At 41.1% G+C, this 21,367-nt stretch overlaps 1 protein-coding gene across 1 annotated transcript in view; it reads left to right on the top strand.

Moving 5' to 3' along the window:
* The window catches only part of PREX1 (phosphatidylinositol-3,4,5-trisphosphate dependent Rac exchange factor 1), an 88,379-nt gene that overhangs the window by 44,460 nt on the left and 22,552 nt on the right, over window positions 1–21,367 (top strand). The window contains exons 7-15 of the mRNA XM_053453058.1: window positions 1,042–1,175; window positions 1,845–1,960; window positions 2,365–2,514; window positions 8,089–8,233; window positions 11,235–11,335; window positions 12,463–12,566; window positions 13,613–13,662; window positions 20,518–20,593; window positions 21,236–21,308. Coding sequence (XP_053309033.1) covers window positions 1,042–1,175; window positions 1,845–1,960; window positions 2,365–2,514; window positions 8,089–8,233; window positions 11,235–11,335; window positions 12,463–12,566; window positions 13,613–13,662; window positions 20,518–20,593; window positions 21,236–21,308 — 949 coding nt within the window. The remainder of the gene's footprint in view (window positions 1–1,041; window positions 1,176–1,844; window positions 1,961–2,364; window positions 2,515–8,088; window positions 8,234–11,234; window positions 11,336–12,462; window positions 12,567–13,612; window positions 13,663–20,517; window positions 20,594–21,235; window positions 21,309–21,367) is intronic.

Here is a 21,367-nt window from a genome sequence, read left to right as displayed (position 1 = left end):
TGGCTTCTAAGCTTGTAAGATCCCCCCCCCAAATGAAGCACCCTCCGCAGGAACTCCCCTCTTTGGAGGTTATCGCTGGATACATTAATCCCTGGAATGTTATAATGCTTCAAGTTGTGAATACAGCTGAACCAAACTATGCTAATAGATTGTGTCTGAATCAGATCCAACCCCCTCTTTTTTTTATTTAAGTGACGGAATAAGAGTGTCGGTGGAATTCTTTCGATTCCATTGAACGACCCACCCATGCAGCCTGGGGATACTTTAACGCTACACCTATATCAGCCCGAGTCTGAATGAATGGCTCTCCCTCTGCACTAACGACCCTTTCCTAGTCTCCCCGCCGGAGATCTGTGTACAGCTTCGGACCCCCAGCCGGGTCTGGCTCACCCTGACCCCGCTGACCGAAGGTACGGGAGGACATTCCTCCTACCGGCTGCACCCAGCTCCGTATAAACAAGCACAGCGAGGATTCTGGGAGGGGAGTGGAATGCATTGTTTTTAATGTTTTTTTCTTCTATGTAAAACTGGAATAAATGATCTTTCTAAATCAGCATGTGATGACATGTTCTTGAGGGTGAGATAAAGCCCTGTACACTCTCAATGTATTCATTGATCTTTCTCTTCTGTATTCCCATGCCACCGACGCAAATACATTTCCCATTTAACCCCTTTTATACTTTTTCTGTGGATGCGCATGCTATTGCACCATTGCGGTGTTATTCTTCCGATGTTCTAGAGAAAGAGGACATTGAGGGACCATAAAAAATGTGAAGCCATCCCTAATAGTTCATTGTTTGTGGTTCAGCAGTTCCAGGGGATGCAATGAGTTGCTTGAAGTAGTATTTCTCCTCTGTCTGGATACCCTGGGTTGTTCCTGCTCAGGGTTTTAATTCCAATATAGTGTGGTCAGTGTTCCAGCTGGAATGTTGGGCCTCCAAATATTTTGGCCATTAAGGCTAGACAGGACCCGGTCATTTGCTTCATAATATAGTTTATCACGGAAAAATTAACACCTTCCCATCTTCCTTGGGTTATTAGGGATCCAATCTGACCGACATCTGTACGCAGCTTCTCCTACAAGGAACACTGTTGAAGATCTCGGCCGGAAATATCCAGGAAAGGATGTTTTTTCTTTTCGACAACCTTCTGGTCTACTGCAAAAGGAAGTCCAGGTAATAAAAGATACTACATAGTGATGTGCAGCCATCTGATATGCAAAATGCTTTGTAGGGAGGCACGGGTCCATCATTGACACACATATGGTTGGAACGTGTTCCCATGGACCGGTTATGAAGAACAATAAACTTATGTGGAAACTAGAAAGGTTGTTGTCCTCCAGGGCCTTGTAATATATGATGATAATTAGAACATTTACATTTTTATTATACAAGAGTAGGTTATGGTCGGACTTTTAAATTGTTCTATAAAGGTCTTGGAATAATATTTTGACAATAAAACGAGTATAATATTATCTCAGGAGAAATCAATAGATTTGGCAAAATAGTCTGAATAAACCTACAAACCGTAGTTTCTAAGGATAAAACGAGACCTCAAGTGGTGACTTCAGGTTAGTAATTCAGGTTGTTAAATCTCTTATTCCTGGGACAAAACACTTGGGTGTTCGTTTCATCTTCTTCCAAATTGGGGAAAACCAAACAATATCTCAATTATTTCAAAAAGATTGGATTTACCTAATGGCTTATTGATAATATAGATGAACATACAGTAATACATTAAAAAGAACGGAGACCTCAAAGCCCGTTATCTTTCTAAATTCCCAGAAAATCATTCAGGTTTGAGTTCATATTCCATCATTGAAACTTTGTTGGTTTTCTTGGCAGAGTTGCGGGAAAGAAATCGACGAAAAGAACCAAATCTATCAACGGTTCCTTATACATATTCCGCGGGAGGATTAACACCGAGGTTATGGAGGTCGAGAATGTAGAGGATGGGACAGGTAGGATGAACACATCGTTGGTAATAGACTAGAATGGGATATTGTGAAATATATGTGCCCAGAACTAGCTGTTCTTTTACTCTCAACCCCCAGAGCTATCAAATTCCTTCTCCATTCAACTTGTCAATCAGACTCGTTTTGTCTCCGTTTTTTCTCTGTCTCTCTTTATCCTATCCTCCCTCTATCCCTTTCTCCAAAGAAGTATACCCATTTTAGTTTTTTTTAAAGAATATATACTCTATTCCAACAGTTCTACACCTAATACATTTTAATTGTAGAAACCCGATAAGATGGAACCCAACAGATAGATGTGACACAGGATAAGAACCAAACGCTGATGTACGGGAGCTTATGGGCTGTATTGTGTATTTCCGGACGCCATTTTCTTTGCGTTTGCCTTTCAGCCGACTATCACAGCAACGGCTACACGGTCACCAACGGGTGGAAAATCCACAACACCGCCAAAAACAAATGGTTTGTGTGCATGGCGAAGACGGCAGAGGAGAAACAAAAGTGGATGGACGCTGTCTTAAAGGAGCGAGAGCAAAGGGAGAGTAAGTTAACAAAAAATACAAGAATACAATGAATTTATATACATTTTTCCATAAACAACACTTAATTGTGTTTCCATGGACTCCGGGCCTAGTGCCGTTTCCATGGACTCCGGGCCTAGTGCCGTTTCCATGGACTCCGGGCCTAGTGCCGTTTCCATGGACTCCGGGCCTAGTGCCGTCTCCATGGACTCCGGGCCTAGTGCCGTCTCCATGGACTCCGGGCCTAGTGCCGTCTCCATGGACTCCGGGCCTAGTGCCGTCTCCATGGACTCCGGGCCTAGTGCCGTCTCCATGGACTCCGGGCCTAGTGCCGTTTCCATGGACTCCGGGCCTAGTGCCGTTTCCATGGACTCCGGGCCTAGTGCCGTTTCCATGGACTCCGGGCCTAGTGCCGTTTCCATGGACTCCGGGCCTAGTGCCGTTTCCATGGACTCCGGGCCTAGTGCCGTTTCCATGGATTCTGGGCCCAGTGCCGTTCCCATGGATTCCGGGCCTAGTGGTTTCTAGATAACTTTTTAGAACATTCTAGATGCAATTAGTATTTTGTGATGTTTTCACTGAAATACATTCACTTACTCCCATTGTATTACTTATTAAGCCTTCAAGCAAGTTTCAGTTTTAACAAATTTACCAATTAACGTGTATTAAAAGAAAGAAAATTAAAATAACACCAGGCATCCACGTTATCCACGCCATAAGAGCCGCCATCTTGAATTCCTTCTCTCATTCCCATTCCTTTCCCTCTTTGACCAAAACCACTTAGTAGACTCTGTATATCTCTTCGAATTCCCTCGGTACAAATGGCACTTGAGTGGTGAATAAAGCGCCCGCTTTCTCTCGTTCCCCGCCTGCACCTGTCGCCCGTATTTTGCGGTAATAATTCCTGCGTTGGTTGTAAATCCTAATGGATATTGATCGGGAAACAGATGCATAATTAATACCATGATGCGGAAAAACATGAACATGCAATCTGCTTCTGTAACATTAGGAAGGCGGCGTGTGTATTATATGACTATGTAGCGGAAAATGAAAACCTGTCAGTAATTAGCTGATGACCTTTTATTTGTCTTGCTCATCCATGTTTTTATGGAATTAATACATTTTCCTAACAGATACAAATAACGCGTTAATAATAGAACACTCCTTGTAACACAACCCGGATATTTATTAACAGCGGCAAGCGGGACAGTAAATATTTTTCTGTTACGTTTCAATGAGCCGTTGTGAGTAGTGGATACAGGGATATGTATCCCATAGCACTTCATCAGTCATAAACCCTCCTGTGATGCCTATGTACAGCCTCTGATTTTTGGGTTAATGTCGGGGGGACTCCCCTCGTCATTACCTGTGCCCGTTCAACCTGGTGTAGTCCTTACATTTGTTAGGAGAGTCCTGACAATTTTTGCTTCTCTCTGGGCTGTTTCAGCAAATGTCCATTTTTTTTTTTGGGGGGGGAAACAATTCAGCGTGTGTGATGTGCATGTGAGATAGGATGTTTAGTGATGTCATATATATGGTATGTGACATCACAACATGACCCGCATAATGTTGGCAGTGCCACATGTGACCAGGGCCGGCCCAAGACTTATTGCCGCCTGGGACGAAGTTTAAAATGCCGCCCCCCCGCCGACGCCGGGAGGGCGGCATTTTAAACTTCGCCGACGCCATTATCTACCCTAAACCCCCCCCCTCGCGGGACTTACCTTTAAACAGTCCTGCGGCGACTCTCCTTGCTCTGCCACGGTGCCGGCTTGTAATGCTGAGCGCCGTAAATTGACGTCACTTCCGGCGCTCAGCATTACAAGCCGGCACCGTGGCAGACCATGGAGACTCGCCGCAGAGGAGAGAGAGAGAGAGGGGGCAATTGCCCCACTTGGCTCCATTGTAGGGCCGGCCCTGCATGTGACGCCCCACATTGGAGGTTTGGTAAATATGTATCGTATATTAATAATACTTCTCAGATGTCTGCGGTATGTCATGGTCAAGTAGCAGATAATAGCGGTCGTCATGTATGCCGAGAGAGTAAAGATTTTCTCTGGGAAATACTCTAAGTCAAACATTTAATTGGAGTTGATGGAGCGCGGATAAGTGGAAGACTCTTTCCACGGTTAATTACAAACCCGGAGAAGAGAGAGCGGCGTCCTACCTCATCCTACCTCGTCCAGGGACCATTAATCCCTTTGTATTGATTTCAGGAGCCACCGAAAGCTCTGCCCGCAGAAAGTTTAATGTATTCGGACGATGTGCTTGTTTGCTGACACCGTTCACGTTTAAGTGTCAATTAGGCGAACTGTAGATTACAGTCGTCTGGACTCACTCCGGATAAACAAGCGGTTTTACGTTTGTGGGGGGCATGGCATGCCGAGCCAATGTTTAAGTTTGGGTTTATTTAATGAGACTTTGATTGCCAGACCCCCCCCCCCCCGCACCTCCGATACTGAAATGATAATCTATATATTTTGGTAGCACTATGTATGAGATAAAGAATATTTTATTACACGGAGGAGCAGATTATTCGCCATTAAATTCATACCTTTAAAGCTAGAATAAGGTTTTTGCTCCGTGTCTATAGGCAGTCGCCTTTTAGCCCTGATTTTGTTTTGTAAATAGATACAAGATATATTTATTGCTGATATTGAATATAAATATGAGTTGGAGCACATACTCATACTCACATCAAATACCGCTTTAAACATGGTGGTTTTTAATGTCCTTTTTCTGCCTGATTTCATGAAATGTATTTTATTTCTTTCTTTCTAGCTAAATTAATGCAGGGGATGAATAAATTCAATATTCAGAATCTGTTATAAATCTTCATTTAGCTCCTCGTAATCTATCGGTTAAATAAAAAAAGAGTTAATGGAGGCTCCTCATTTTAAAATCACTATTTGCTTTAATTTGTGAATAATTTATGTTTGTTCTAAGAGCTCCTGTACATGTTTAAATAATGTTGTACACCACATATGACCTTAATCAGCCAAGCCTGGAGTTACAACACGTAAGGCATTGAGCCTAGCGTTGTTTAAAAAAAAAAAAATAATAAGAAGGAAATTTAGTTAATTTACTTTTTCTTAATAGTTGGTATGTATGAAGGCACAGTAGTAACAATGTTAATCTTGGAGCTGTTTGAACATTCCGAAGCAATGCAACATATTTGTGTTTTCGTCTTGGTGGACATACGAGGACAGATTACGCCGTTAGTGATTGCGAGAATTTAAACCTGTACTAGATATTTCAAGAGATCCAAGTTGCTTCTTTTGTATTCCATTTGGATATTCGCACCCTGACTGCCCCTCAACAAACATACTTGAATGGATCTCAGTTGCTCTTCAAACGAACAATTAAAACCAAAGTTCTTTGAGTGTTCGTCACAAGTTAGATCTTCTCATCCACTGACCACCACCGATGGAGAGACAATGTGACATCTAAGTAGAGTAGTTACTTAGACCTTAGATGGCTCACCAGGGTAGTTGGTGACTCTCATGGCAGAAGGGGGACTAGATATGATTTCATATCTTCTATTGTTGGATTCTTTGGTTAGAACACCAAGAGATGAGGTGGCGATAATACAAAGCCATCAGAATGCACGATTCCACCTGTGCCCAACATCTCTTATAATTATGTATCTGTATCTAAACAATATATAAAGAAGGTTATTCACACCTGAACAGGCTGGATTGGTGTTCCTTGGCCACATTGGGTCGTGCTGACTTTGCCAGAAAGTCTTCTCTATGTAGCCAAACTTGGAACCCTCCTGACCCTGCCACGTTCCTTCTGAAATTGTCTTTAGACGTTGTTCATGGCTTCCTTCAGCTGCTTAAAGCTTCCAGTAAATCGCATCTGCCAAATAGACTGTGAATATTGGAAAAATGATGGAGAAACCGGTTCATTTTATAAATTAAATGCATTTGTAGCTTTTCTTTTATTGGATAAAACGGATATAAGCCAGCTGGTTCACACGCGGACTATAATATTCTCTGTTGAAGTGATCAGTGTTCCGTGTGCATATAAAAATAACATTTCCTAACGAACGCTATTATTTTGGCTGAAAACCATCGTCGTGCAGCGTCTGAATGATGACAGGGGACTGGGAATCATCCAAGGAAACTCGGCAGACACAGAGGTTCGGTTTTTTTTTAAAGAAAAATGTGTTGGTGTCAGAAGTTATCCGTAAATTATGGCGCTTCTGCCGCCGACTTTGTGTGCAGGGCTAGCCCCAAACGCAGAAAAATTGATAGCGATGGGAGGAGAAGTGACCCGGAGAACCAGCACTTCCCCCAAAGAAACCCGAAGAGTTATGACATCACCTGTGATGTCATAAAGCATTTAAAAAGACTGTAGGGCTTTCTGATGTAGTGAACCTTACAGGGCTTGCATTATCGGCATAGACGAGTATCTAATGCCGTGTTCCTTCCGCAACATGCGACAGTATTTTTAAAATATCCTCCCCTCCAAAATAAATACACATACATTTTTTAATAAATATTGACAATATGCACTCGTTTCACTTTATTTAATCCGGGAGTTTGGATAGGATTCTCCCTTATATCATAAACGTTAACATCAAGGACATTTTACTCGGTCGGGTTTTTTTTTTAATGAATGCTACTAAGTATGTTGTTTTATATGTTCCAATAACAGATTGTAAAAAATTAAATATTGTTGCTCCCCTGTGAACCACATGACCATTCATTTTTAACCCCGCGTCTTGTTAATCTACGGACCCCGTTTTGGTTTTGGTGACTTTCCCTGTCCTCCTGTCCTTTGGGAACGTGCTCAAAACCATCGTTTCTGGAAATGATGCACGCGTTGGGTTAGAAGGTCGTTTGAAGAACAAAGGATGAACGCTCACGGCGGCAACAGCTGACATATTAAATTTTAAACACTATGTTTTAAGGAAAAAGAAGTATAATAAAAGCATTTATTATTCTGGCTGAATATTGAGGGATGTAGTGCGTTCTCTTTACTATCTAACCAAGTTTTTATTATACTTTTTAATGATATCATTGCTATTGTTTGGGGATTCTTTCCCTGTGCGGCCAAAAGAGAAGCAATAAAATGATTATATACAGAGATGTATGTCTTTAATATGATATTTGACCTTGAAATGGGGTTTATCGGTTATAAGCAGCAATATGTCAACAATTAACACTGATTATCACCTAAAACTCTATTCCAGTAATAACGCACCTGGAAGATGATATCAGAAGTGTTAAAATAAGTGATAATTGTGTGGATTTCTGGTCCTTAGGGGCGACCTAGTTGATATCGGTCCCGTGGACTATGAGCGCTATTACCCTCTGTGTAAATGAGCGTTTTGTAGCATTATCAAATTGACTTTATCACCATGGATACATGGAGTGTAGAGTTCTGCGGAGGACTATGGTGCCCTCTGTAGAGAAAACATAGTGATACACTTATAACCAGAAATAAGAGAGATATCTGGAGTGAAGAGAGGGACACAGGGATTTAGGGTCAGAAAAAGGACTGGCCCGATTAATCAGGGACAGTTGAGAGGTATATACATATATTCTGTACTCTCTCTGATACATGTAATGTTCTCCACCCAATCAGGTCTCAAGCTGGGAATGGAGCGGGACGCCTATGTGATGATTGCCGAGAAAGGGGAAAAGTTGTATCACATGGTGAGCAAGAAAGCCAACCTCATCAAGGACCGGAGGAGAAAGTTCAGCACGATCCCAAAGTGCTTTCATGGCAAGTAAGTGCAGCTCCGGCCGGGAAAGGGCCGTTCGTGGCATCGGAAGCAGAATATATTTAAGGAAATAGAATGTTTCCAGCTTCATGGAATGTTCGTTGTGAAAATGGAATACGTGTCCATGTCCTTAGGAACCAGGAATTCAGAACATCCCGAGCTTGGCCTTCAGGAAGAGGGTCATTCAGGTGTCAATATGTTTTATTTTACCCTTCGGGTTTTCCGGATATCACTTCCTTCGACCTTAAAGACCATAAACAAAGTACATGAGAGTTACAATGTTACTAAATTCTAAACATCCATGTGTCGGCCAGTTCATATAACAGGGACTGATCTACGTTAGCGGACGTTATCTTTGGTAATTCATGCAAGTTATTGGGTCGGCCGACTACATTAAGACTTCATACTCTTTATAACATCTTATTGTATCCATATATATCCATATATATGATCGATGGATGTATTCTTTGTCCAGGGGTTCCTGATGGAATTCCAATATGGGAAAATACTTTTAAAGAACCGTTACTATGTATCCATGCGAATGATACCCTAATCTCTGAAAATAAGAGCATTTCATATTTGGAACCATGCTATCTTAAAGTAGCCTGATTTAAGAAAATTGCATTAAGTCTTGTGATGCGCGGGTCGCTGGCACTTAAAGAATTAAAGCTCCGGGACACATTTGTCTTGAGCTATTTTCCATTTTAAATCCACTCAAGGAATGCACAGGAGTCCCCAGAATGAAATCCCAGTATATCCCAATCAATCGCGCATCCATAATCCACGTCTAGGTCATTGTTAATTAGATAACTACAGATCCATGATTGGATTATTTTACTGATTTAATTCCAAAGTGTGAGATTTTAATAACGGAAAGAAAAACTAATCTAGAGGAAAAGGATATATTTTATCTGGTTCTAGTTTATTTATTTTTTTTGGGGGGGGGGGGATTTTTTTGCCACTATTAGAGGTTCAGTTGATTTTGAGTAAAGCTCAAGGGCCATCTAGGACAGATGGCCATTGCATAGCTTCTGTTTTCCCTTTGGAAAAAAGCTAATATATTTAATTCCGTTTTAAGCATTTTTTTTTTAATTTGGCGAATATCCTTTTCCCAGGAAAAATATAACGGAATCCTACTAGTAATCCTGACAATGTTATTTTCTAAGCGTATTTCGCACGCTGTCTGCTTTTGATTCTCCTTTAAGTGAAGAATCTTTGTGGTCACCGGCTTCAAAAACGTCAATTCTAATATTTCCGAGGAAGTGGTTTTTCCATCAAATGAATATTATTTGTTTTAAAGTCCTCCTTAAAAAATCTAAAACCCTAAAAAAAAAATGTGGTCGCAGCTAATTATGAGAATCTTCCCTTTTGGATTTTAAGAGCGTTTCCAGGTTTTGTGCTACGAATAGATGGAATTTAAGAAACAATAATATATATATTTTAAACAGTGCCGTTGATTTTGGGTTCTGTTCTGGTCCAGAAAGCTTAGCGTAGAAACATATATTTTTGTTATGGTCTTTAATACGCCCGCGATGTCTTCAGTGACTCCATCAGAATGGTCCAGGCAGCTTTGCTTAGTTGGAGACAAAGTGACGGCAGAAAAGAACCAATTGGCCATTTCTTCGCTTAAAAATTCTTTATGACCGCATTATGCCCCACATTTCTTAAATTATTTTCTTTTTTGGGAACGGGCCATATCCCCTTTCTGTGTTTTACTTCGGTATTTTCTCTTATGGTCCTTAAATGTTTTATGGGCTGTATGTTTGGCAGACGTTTAACCATCTGGTTTGACGCAGCCTGGTATGAGACCGATAACGTACAAGCATCTGTAACATTTACAAAGGCAATGTTTGTAAAAAAATAATTGAGCGTTTCATCTCCGTGACTCCACTATACTTAATGAAGGGCCGACCTCGGGGAACTTGGCCTGCAGGAAGGACTGAACCAGCCCTGTTTAATGTATAGTTAATCTGGAGAGCGTCCTTGAAAGGTTATGGAGAAGCTCACTGTCTTCGTGTTCTGGTCATGAAATGTTCGTAAAGAACAGTGGAACATCAGAAACAAAGTAAAACATTTTAAAGATTATTAGCAGCCGATGAAACCCTACAAGTGCTGAGCTTTGTTAGCGTTAATTAAGCCGCTGCGGCCGCTTATGAACAGAAAGAAGTCCGGATCTCGGACAATCGACGCTGAGATGTTCCCAAGGAGATCGGCTCTCGAAAGCTCTTTCATCGCGCTTTACAGATCTGAGGACTTTCGGTAATTAAGTAATGATCGTGGCGGCGACGTCTAATTGCACGGTAGACGAAGCGATGGCAGCTCGTTGCGTATTCTGTTTTGGTTGCCATAGATAATTTAAAATCGTTGCTTTCATAGCCGACGTAATAACGTCTGCAGCTGGATCCTACCGGTTTCCAAGAGCAACTGGTGTCTCTTTAACAGCGAAATATATCTAAATATATCTCCGAGCTCGCTCCGTAAGACCTGGTACGGCCAGGAAAACATCATATGGCTATCTGTCTATATATATATTTATGATACATGGTCTATGGATGTTGACCAGCTGGTGGCCCGTCGGTGAAGGGGTTTTAAACCTCCCAAATTGATTGGGAAACCCTTGTATTACATCATTAGTTGAGCCATGTCTGAAGCCCCCGATACAATCCTTCTTGTAGAGGCGGCAGACTTTCAGGGTACAGCGGGGGGCTTAAAGCTTTTCTTCTAGGTAGAGATATATCCAGGTTCCAGACCCTACAGCCTGTTCTAGAATGTGTTAATACTACATAGTAACAGTTTTCTTTTATGCTCTACTATATTGTTTTGTGAAACGAGGAAACTAACTATATTTTTTGGTTGGATTTTGGGGAGAAATAACTGTCTGGCTTATGTACGATTAGAAGCATCTGATTTTCCGGATGTTAATTGCCGCTTCGCATGTGACGTCACAGCGGTGACACGGTTAAGCTGATTCATAATTCACCCTCTGACTGTTTTGTGTCTGACGCAGTGAATTTGTCTCGTGGTTGATGGAGAACGGAGAGATCAGCAAAGCAGAGGAAGGCGTCAACTTGGGCCAAGCGTTGTTAGAAAATGGCATCATTCATCATGGTAAGTGCTTATCAGCCGGTTGTATGAGTTCTCACTCTTTTATCTAAGAAACAAAAACTGTCTGCGCTTCTTACCCTAATAAAGTTGGCAACAAATACATAAACATAATATAAATGAGAGGTTTTGGTTATATGAATTGGCCAAAGCATAAATAAGCTCACCCGCCACGTCAAGGCACACTCTCAATAGGGTGAGAACCGACTCTCACCTCCTACATAGTGGACACACAAAGCAGTTTATACTGCTACCAAAACCTTATTAATGTGTTGGGGGAGGTGCAATTAAACCTCCTCCCCATTAACCCCTGGACAGCAAGAGCAAGCTGCTCTTTTATCTAAACACCCCGACTCCTTATCGTACTGCCTGTGAGGAATAATAGAATGACTCAGTCTTAATCACCACGTGAACACCCTAACTAATGAAAGTCTTTGAAGGAACGGACTTCATTAGCATTGCCATAAAGCATCAGCTCAGTGTGGTGTTTGAGCAGGAAATTCACCCAAAATATCACATGACTGACAGCAATGGCCGCCTCCAGGTCTGCAGATAAAGGATTATATTACTGTATACAGCACTCGGGGTGATATTACTGTATAGAGCGCTGGGGGGGGTTATATTACTGTATAGAGTGCTGGGGGGGTTATATTACTGTATACAGCGCTGGGGGGTTATTACTGTATACAGCTTTGGGGGGGTTATATTACTGTATATAGCGCTGGGGGTTATATTACTGTATACAGCGCTCGGGGGTTATTACTGTATACAGCACTGGGGGGGTTATATTACTGTATACAGCGCTGGGGGTTATATTACTGTATACAGCGCTCAGGGGTTATTACTGTATACAGCACTGGGGGGTTATTACTGTATACAGCACTGAGGTTATTACTGTAATAGGAAAAACATACATTTTTATAAATTTCTATTAACCTCTTGGGCATATTTCCTTTAACTAGGACTTATACAGATAGAATGCAGTTCATTAAATGATTAGATATATAACGGTTTCCTTTTTTCCTTGATTGCTCGATTTTAATGAATTTTGACTTTATCACCAGTCGTACTCAAATAATCAAATTGTTATTTTTTACTTAATGCAAATATCAAATCCCAAATCTCCTTATCAGTTTCAGACAAACACCAGTTTAAGAACGAACAAGTCCTTTACCGATTCCGGTACGATGATGGGACGTACAAGGCCAGAAGTGAACTCGAAGACATCATGTCCAAGGCACGTTGCTTTCATGTGATTGGTCGATTAGAAATAAAAAAATATATATATATTATATTTATATATTATTTGAATTCCGTCTTGAATATTGACAATTTCCTTTTTTAATCAAACATTTTAATTTTAAAAGAACAGCCCCAAAGCAAAAACAATAATTTTGTGGGATCATTTTGTATTTAAAAGGCATATTTTACATTTTGTTATAGATATTTTTAGGAGGCTGAAAGGGACGAAGCATTCCAAGTACTAGAAATTGGATTTAGAAATTAGAGTTTTATCTATATTAATATTAATGCCATCCGGCCGTAATTTTAAGTTAAGATGAAGCAGGATGATAAAAAAAAAAAAAAAAAGAAAGATGATGCCGGTCCTTTAAGTAGGTCGACCATTCCTCCAATCAGAACGCGTAATAAATCAATGTGTTATTCCCCTGCATGTTAAATTAGTCCATTAGGTTGATTGGACCCTCGCTTTAAGTGAATAAAAGGCTTTTCCTCTAATATGGGGACAGATGTGACCGGTCCAACCCTGTTTAATGAGTCGTGATTGTGTCATGATATAACATGACAGCGTAACCCACTCTCCCGGAAGATTTACTAATGGCTGGTGTGAGAGATCCCCGAATATTATTACAGCACACGTCATGGCAGGGTAACCTCCCGCTGTATCACGTTTGTTATAGCCATGAATCAGCTTAAATGATAGCACAGCGGTCCCCGAGTCAGGGACCCAAAGAGCCCTTTTACAAAATTTATTAGATTGTAACAATTTGTCTAATTACATCAGAATCTACCCCCAAAATAATTGGGTATGGATAAATTTTATTGGCCCGGCTTAGTACGAGATGTAAAATAAAATAGGTGTTGAGGATCTCAGAGGTCTCTTCTTCAGATGGAAGAAAGCTTTACTTTTCTAATCTTTATAAAGCTCAGTCGACATTTGCTTAAAAATCTACATTATTAGCGAATATATTTGATGTATATTCCATATCCGACTCGCTGGACGTAAATGAGTTAATTCCGTGGTGTCCTGTTTTTATTCCACAGGGTGTGAGACTCTACTGTCGGCTGCACAGCCTTTTAACACCAGTGGTCAAGTAAGTCTGAACGATAAGCTCGCCGGGTCGCGTAATGATGGGTTCTCTGTGGGAAACGTCCTCTTCTCATCAGGGTACGACTTGTTTTTAGAAAGAAAATTACACGGCAAATATTTTTTTTCGGGGTCGGCGAGGCCACGTAAGCCAAAAGCCACAAGCGCATCCAGCGTGTAATCAAATAGTTACAGATACAAAATCTGTGCGCCGAAAAACAACTTAATTCGTAGTTACGGGCGGCGGCGGTGGATATTATACGTTACGTACCTGTGCGGCGGGATGAGGGATTCTGTGAAGCGGACTGTAGTCCCTAAGCTGTTAATGTTTTGTTTATAGGGTATTTAGATTTCCCAGTTCTGATGTCCCCGGATGGATAGCTTGGAATTTCATGCTAATTTCCCTTAATTCCCCATGACCCCCCAGGGCAGATCACATTGGAATCCTTCCGCCGGCATGTGGATGAGCCTCTAGCGCTGGAGGTTTCTTTCTGGACTCGCAGGTCCCTCTGTAAAGCTATTATCGCAAATATCTTCGGGCGAGAGGACAATTTAGACCATGAGATGGGGCAGCAAGATGGCCGCTCCCGTGTACAGGTCAAGAGGAGCCTGGGCTTGGAGGCCCTGTTTTTGGTGGGGTGTAGGCTGCGCCTTACGGCCACCACCCCTCCTTGAAAACTTCAGTGCCCCCCTCTTTTGTTGGAAACCTCTAGAAGATCAGCCCTCTTTTAGGCTTCATCCTCGGAAGAAAAGAAGGGGTCGCTCGTCCCAATGTGGGGAGTGCCGTCTTAGAATTGTTCTGGTTGGGGATCTGGTTCTTACCGTGGCCCTACCACCTCTTCTTCACATGATGGCAGGGAAGCGCGGGTCGCTTCAGGCTTGGATGAAAGAAAGAACGATAAAAGGAAAAATGGAGCAAACTAAGGACTGGAGATAATTTAAAATTAAAGGATGTTTTATATTTGTGGATCTGCTCGGTGGTCTCGGCTCACCAGCCAGGCTGATGATTTCTATTGATATCGCTGCCAGTCGCATAAACAGAAGATTCTTAATTTTATAATTCAGAACAAATGCTGATTTCCGAACGGCGGAATAATAGCTGGAAATGTGCGAAACAGAGAGGCTTCCTCCCTTTGATGTCTGACGGCGATATCGTTTTTAGATCCGGTGAAGAAGCACAAATTATCCGAGATGCATCATTGAGGCCAAAGATCGTGGGGGGTTTTCTCCTTGGCTGGCAGCCTCTGTCACTGAGGTTCATGGCAGATGCGATGAGCTCAGAAGTCGGGTCTTTGTCATGCAAAGACGACCCGCCGTGTTGACAAGTCATCGATCATAATTTGCATAATTAAAAAATGCAATTATCTAATGTGTGAATCCGCTCGGACCGGGGAAATCACGGTTTCTAATGGACTCCTCTTAATTGTCACAAGCTTATTAATGTAGCGTCGTTCAGTTTCCACGTTTACCGGGGGCGAGCGTGTACCGTAGTGTTTATGGGAAGCCCGTTCCGTACTCGATGGTAAACGAGCTTATAAAACAGAATCCTCTATAAGTCCGGTTTCACCCCAGCCTCTCTGTCTGGCGCTCATCTCCCATTGGCTACGCGATGATCCAGACTCTTGGGGTTATATACCTTCCATATATGATCATACAATACATACGGTGTCTGCCGTATCCCAGCTGCTGACGGCACAGATAAATCACCCAGAAATCGCTATTATGATGGACTTTGCGTGGAATTTTCCCATGTCCTGGAGAAACTGCTCACTGGAGGGGGCATATTGTATACAACAGACGCTGGCCTGCCAGTCCTGGGATACTTGGCAGCTATGTGGTTTTCTAAGTACGCATATTAATTTGGGATGTAACATCTCCCTTGTCTCTTTTTTTCCCCCCCACGTGTTTGACGTGTCTCGTGGTATTACGTGTTCCGTGTTGTATCAGCTGCACCGTCGGCTCCGCTGGAAGCAGTAATAAAAGCGGATGTCCGACCCGCATTCCTACGTGCCATAAAGCCCTCATTGTGTCCCGTTCCTGGGGGGCTCATGACCTTTGGGATGGGGAAGATTCTCCCGTGAACCATTGAGCCGCGTGCATCCGACTAATAGCCAAAGATTGAAGCGCACTAAATCTTTAACCCTTTCACGGATGATGACGTAACCAGCGTGTGATGTTCTATAGATAATATTCATTCTATATGGGGTTTTGCCATTGGACGATTCTATTAAAGATAACGTGCGGGTGGTAGAGGGGTCCGTAACAAAGAAATATGGGTTTGGAGGGTAAATCGAAGTTCATCTTAGATCAGCTTCTTAATACGGAGATGTGCAGCCCTTGCCACCGGCCCCTCGCTAATCCCATCATGAGGTCACCTCTTCCAGATGCCTATTACCATATGAATGCCTTCTTCAGGCTGCGTGACTCAACGCCAACCCCGAGAGGAGAAAATACATCATACATTAATACCAATCGCCGCGGAGCCGTGACTACATGACATTGTGTCATTCTCGACGGCTGGAAGTATTAATGGATGAGCGGCCATGTCTGGGAAGAATCATAAGAAGCGATCCTTCTGCCTTCGGGGCGGAAGAGAACAGAACACAATAACGTTTTCACCAGAAAGCTGAAATACATGTGGAGATCATTTTTAACGATAGAGTTGAGTCTACCTGCCCATATTAACCCCTCATTGAGGTTTCTGTACATGCAAAGTTAGCAGCCAATGAGGGGGGTCTAGGTGCATGGTGGGAAATATTTTCTGAACCCAAAAGAAAAGTAACAAATAAGTTATGGACGGAATTCTTTTTTGGGGTTTTCTTTAATTGTGAATGTGACACCAGAAGAGATATTGAGGTCACTTTGAGACGCACTCCGCTCAGGAATTTAGTATACAGGAAGTAAATATTTCAATGCCGGTGTTAAGATTTTGATGAATTAGGAAAATCCCAAGAGTTCCGGAATGCTGGAGAGTGTTACTACATTTTTGGGGGCAAAATATCTCCTGTTTACTCTCAAAAATAACATTGCGGCCAAAGTGAACGCTCGTCAGGCTGCCAAGAAAAGGGGACATTTGAACTATAGGGATATTAAGTGTAAATATTGTCCATGTTGTTGATTTTTGTTAATTGATTGGTCAAGTAGTAGAAGTCGTCCCTGGCTACTCCCCTAAACTAAAGGGGGTGTTTTGGGTAGATTATAAAATGGGGGGGGTATGCCCCACTTACAGTACAGAACTCATGACTCGTTTGGTTTAAGGAACTTTGTTATTTTGTGTTTCGCACAGAAAGTGTGATCTGTTCTGATTTATGGATGGAGACCTCCAACAGAGCTTCTCCCGGAGCCTCTTAGCACTAATAATGAATGTGTTCCAAAGAGGCATTCATGGGATTTCTGGCATCCACGCCATGGCCGGAATAAGGTCCAAATTTTTTTTCAGCAGGCACCGTTTTCGGATACTTTCTGTGTAGAGTAATGCAGCGTCTGCTCGGTTTGCTTTATGATGATAAAACAGGTAAGGGCCCCCAGTGCTGAGGTTTTCGGAGCCCGGTGTCCCGTTCTCTTTGGACGCGTGACTGTATACAGTATGGGAGGACGGGAGCTGTCGCTCAGACGTGCCGCAGAGAAGGCGATGGCCGTGCGTTGGAACAGCTGTTTCTCTGGCAAGTTGTAAAGATGTTCAAAGCAGGAAATGTGGTCATAACTTCAAGTCGGCTCGGCTTCCTCCCTGGAGAACAGAGTTCTTTAAATAATAGTCATAAAAAGGCAAACTGGCAAGTGGAACTCTATTATTAATAAAAGCAAGGTGATAAAAACACAACTTTCTCATTCTCTCTCCCTGTCTCCTCCTCTCAGTCTCTCTTTCTCAGTCTCTCTCCCTGTCTCATTCTCTCCTTCTCTCCCTGTCTCCTTCTCTCCTTCTCATTCTCTCCTTCTTTCTCATTCTTTCTCATTCTCTTTCATATTCTTTCTCATTCTTTCATATTTTTTCATTCTCTCTTTCATATTCTTTCAAAGTCTCTCTTCACCTCTCCCTTGCTCCTGCCTTCTCTTTCTTTTTTTGTCTTTCTCTTTCTCTCTCTTTTTTATTTAATGAAACACGTCCCACTTTCTATGTCCCTTAGCTGGTAAAAGCTATAGTGAAATAGTGATTTTTGTTATATTTCCCTTAATGATTCCCGACCCGCTTGTCATACAATCCCCCACCCAACAAGTCTTTGCTTTTCTTCAGCTTCAGATGTTTTCCTGATTCCTCCCCACGTGTCTTTGAAACAAGTTGCTGTCTGCTTGCGGTTTGGCCATGGAATTAGTTTTGCTTTTACAAGAACATTTCCAACATGTTGGAGGATTTGCTCTGATGAGCTGGAATCGTCTTTAATTCCAAAAAAATATCCCACAACTATTTTAATGTTTGTCTTTATCTGTTAATAGTCAGGAGCCGGACTCCTCCTGGATCTATCCCGATGAGACAGAGTCGGTATTCTCTCCCTTTCAAGCTTTAAATTGATTAATTGGGTTAATTTTGTGAAGCTCCTTTGAAACATTTGGCTAAAAAACAATGGGGTGAATCTTAATGATGTGCGGGGCAGATCCTGCTATTAACTGCCCTCACATTCCTTCTTCGAACTCCTCCGATGGCTGCCAGAACCCCGATCCTCCGAAAGGGAGACATGGAGCGATATGAAGAAATACTCAGGCAAATCATGTGACCAAATCCCCAGCGCTGTATACAGTAATATAATGCCCCAGCGCTGTATACAGTAATATAACCCCCCAGCGCTGTATACAGTAATATAACCCCCAGCGCTGTATACAGTAATATAACCCCCCAGCGCTGTATACAGTAATATAACCCCCCAGCGCTGTATACAGTAATATAACCCCCCCAGCACTTCTCTTGCATTTTATGTTATACTGGATGTGCCGTAATTCTTTGTGTATTATGGGAAATGGGATAGCAGGGGTTAACAGGCTAGTCAGTTTATTTTTACACTTTTAAAGTTTTATCTCAGCGAAAAAATAATGTCCGCCTTTTTTGTGCAGCAAAAAAGTCTGTGATTTTGCAAATTTACTGTTTATGTACGAAATCTCACTAACACACAGAAGAAAAACAGGCAGTTTTGCCTTACCGGCCAAATTTGTGCTTTTTTGACACTTTTTATCAGGTTGTGGTAAATGAGTAAGCAAAGCTTTCTGGGGTGTTGCAATTTTTTTCCTTAAATATGTAGATATTTACATTGGTTAGAACCCAACCACAAATACATTCATTCCAAATATTATTTATTTGCAAAGGGTTTTTTTTTTTTTTTGCAAACGTTTCTCTTTTAATGTTGTGTAAAGGTTTAGATTTTTTGCAACATTGTTGAAAATAAAATATTTTTATTAAATTTTCAGGGATGTTGCACATTTTTTCCTAAAATACACAGACGTTTACATTGGTTAAAACCCAACCACAAATACATTCAATAATACAAAATATTGTTGATTTTATTTTATTTTTTGCAAATATTACTTTTTTAATGTTGTGAAAGGGTTGAACTAAATTAAATGGCACTGATCTTAATTTATTTTTATTTTTAATATTCTTTTGCAGGGAAAAAACATTTTTTTAAAGTTTTTGTCTCGCCGCATTCATCCGCTTCAGAAAGATTCAGCTTTTTGGGGGATTGGGATAAGTGATTGATGACTCTTGGCCCTTAACCTTTGCTCTCTTGACTAAATGGATTGAACCGTTGACCCCAAATTTGTGACCTGGAGCTAAATGGATTATTTCTGTGTCTTGAAAGTCACGGTTAAACCATGTGCTTTAAGCAGCGGCAATAAAATATGAAAAGCGGAAAACGGGAGGGGGGAATTTAATGATAAAAATGTGATTTGTACAAAGTTTTTTGGCTTCCAGAGTGTTCTGATCACAGTACGGCCTTTTTCCCTTAATTATTCTCCAAATCTAATAATCTCCATGCTGTGAATGAATGTTTTTTATCGCTTTTTAAATTGGATTTCATACAAGACGCTCGACAATACTTTATTACATGTATATCAGTGTTCCGAATTAGAATAGAGCTCAACCAATGGGACGCGAGCAGGGCAGATATTCAATTTCTCATTGGCTCCATATATTTACTAATTTTACTAAATGTAATGTTCCTGGTCTGTGACATGCATTGTGCTGGTAACAATACTCAGTAGGGAAAGCTAAAAAGATAAATAAAATATATTATTCTATTAATAATATATAATTTTATAATACAAATATATTATTTTAATAATATATAATATATTATTTTATTTGTACGATATATGGTATTATATATTTTTATAATGATATATTATTTTTATAATGATATATATAATATATTTTACTTTATTTTAAACAATTCCCAGAATTAAACAATGTGTCGTTGTGTAGCCAAACAAAACATGGACTCTCGCTGTCTGCACTTCTACTTGTAGTAAATTTAGGTAATATTAGTCAATGATGCAACTCAACAGGGATTAGAACAGAGAAAAGAAAGCGTCTGTACATTATTTCCGTGAGATGATAGAATATGTAAAGGATGGACTTAAAATAAACCCCGGTGTCTTAAGGTGGAATATGAATTTTGACAGTCACATGACCACATTCGGAAATTGCTGATCACCTGCCGTTTGATCATCTCTGGCTTTGATAAAGATATTCTCGAGGCGCCCCAACCCAGCAAAGATCTCTGAAAAGAAATATATTATATATATATATTAAATTGAATGTAGTTACATATATTTGTAAGAGCACCAAATCAGACTTGGCTATTTTCATTTAATTAATTAATTTAGAACATTTATTTGTGATAAATAATGTGTTTTTTTTTTCTCTTTTTTTCAGAGATCGGGATTACCATTTAAAGACGTATAAATCCGTTATTCCCGGCAGTAAACTTGTGGATTGGCTCATATCCCAGGTAATTAGAATCATTAAAATATGTAACGATACGGATGGGGTTGCAGTTCGGGAGAACCCTTACTTTTAATTCTCATATATCACGAAAAAAAGAAAAGAAAAAAAAAAGATTCGCTCTACGGGATCCAAGAAAATATGCAATCAACCCGTTTGTCTTTAAAAAGTCCACAAAGTTTGCTTTGGAGATGGAAACAATTTAAGGAAAACGAGTCAAAGCGATTATTTCCTGCCTTTGAAACGTTTTCTGACGATACGAGCTCGGAATACGAGAAATCTTAATGGTTGTTATTTGCGTATTAAGTCGTTGGAGGAATGCGTTTGGCCGCCGGGGCTCCGCTCCTCGATAAAACAATATCCTTAATTGCGTATAAATCCAAACCCTCTATATTTAGCCGAGATAATGCGTCTGCATTCTGTTTGTAAGTTTTCTTTTTCCCTTCGTTTTGGCAATTCCTGCGGGAAAAAATAAGACGAAAATGTTTACGAAAGAAAAAAAAAAAAAAGTGAATGAATGAAGGATTGTGACGATTCAAGTAATTGTTAGACGTTGAATGGACTAATTTTAGAAAGTCTTTTTGAGGCCGTTGGGGTATTCTCGGCATGAGGAAGTTGGCTGAGAAATAACTTTCGTCTCTCTTTATAGGGTGATTGTCAGACGCGAGAGGAAGCCGTGGCCCTCGGCGTTGGCCTCTGCAACAATGGCTTCATGCATCACGGTAAGGCTGCCGTCCGGATGGTGACTTTTTATTCTTACGGCCGACGCGCCGGGTCATGG

Source organism: Spea bombifrons, chromosome 13, assembly GCF_027358695.1.
Source record: "Spea bombifrons isolate aSpeBom1 chromosome 13, aSpeBom1.2.pri, whole genome shotgun sequence".
Taxonomy (NCBI): Eukaryota; Metazoa; Chordata; class Amphibia; order Anura; family Pelobatidae; genus Spea; species Spea bombifrons.
Note: the sequence above shows the minus strand (reverse complement) of the source record. Positions and strands in the feature narration are given on the sequence as shown.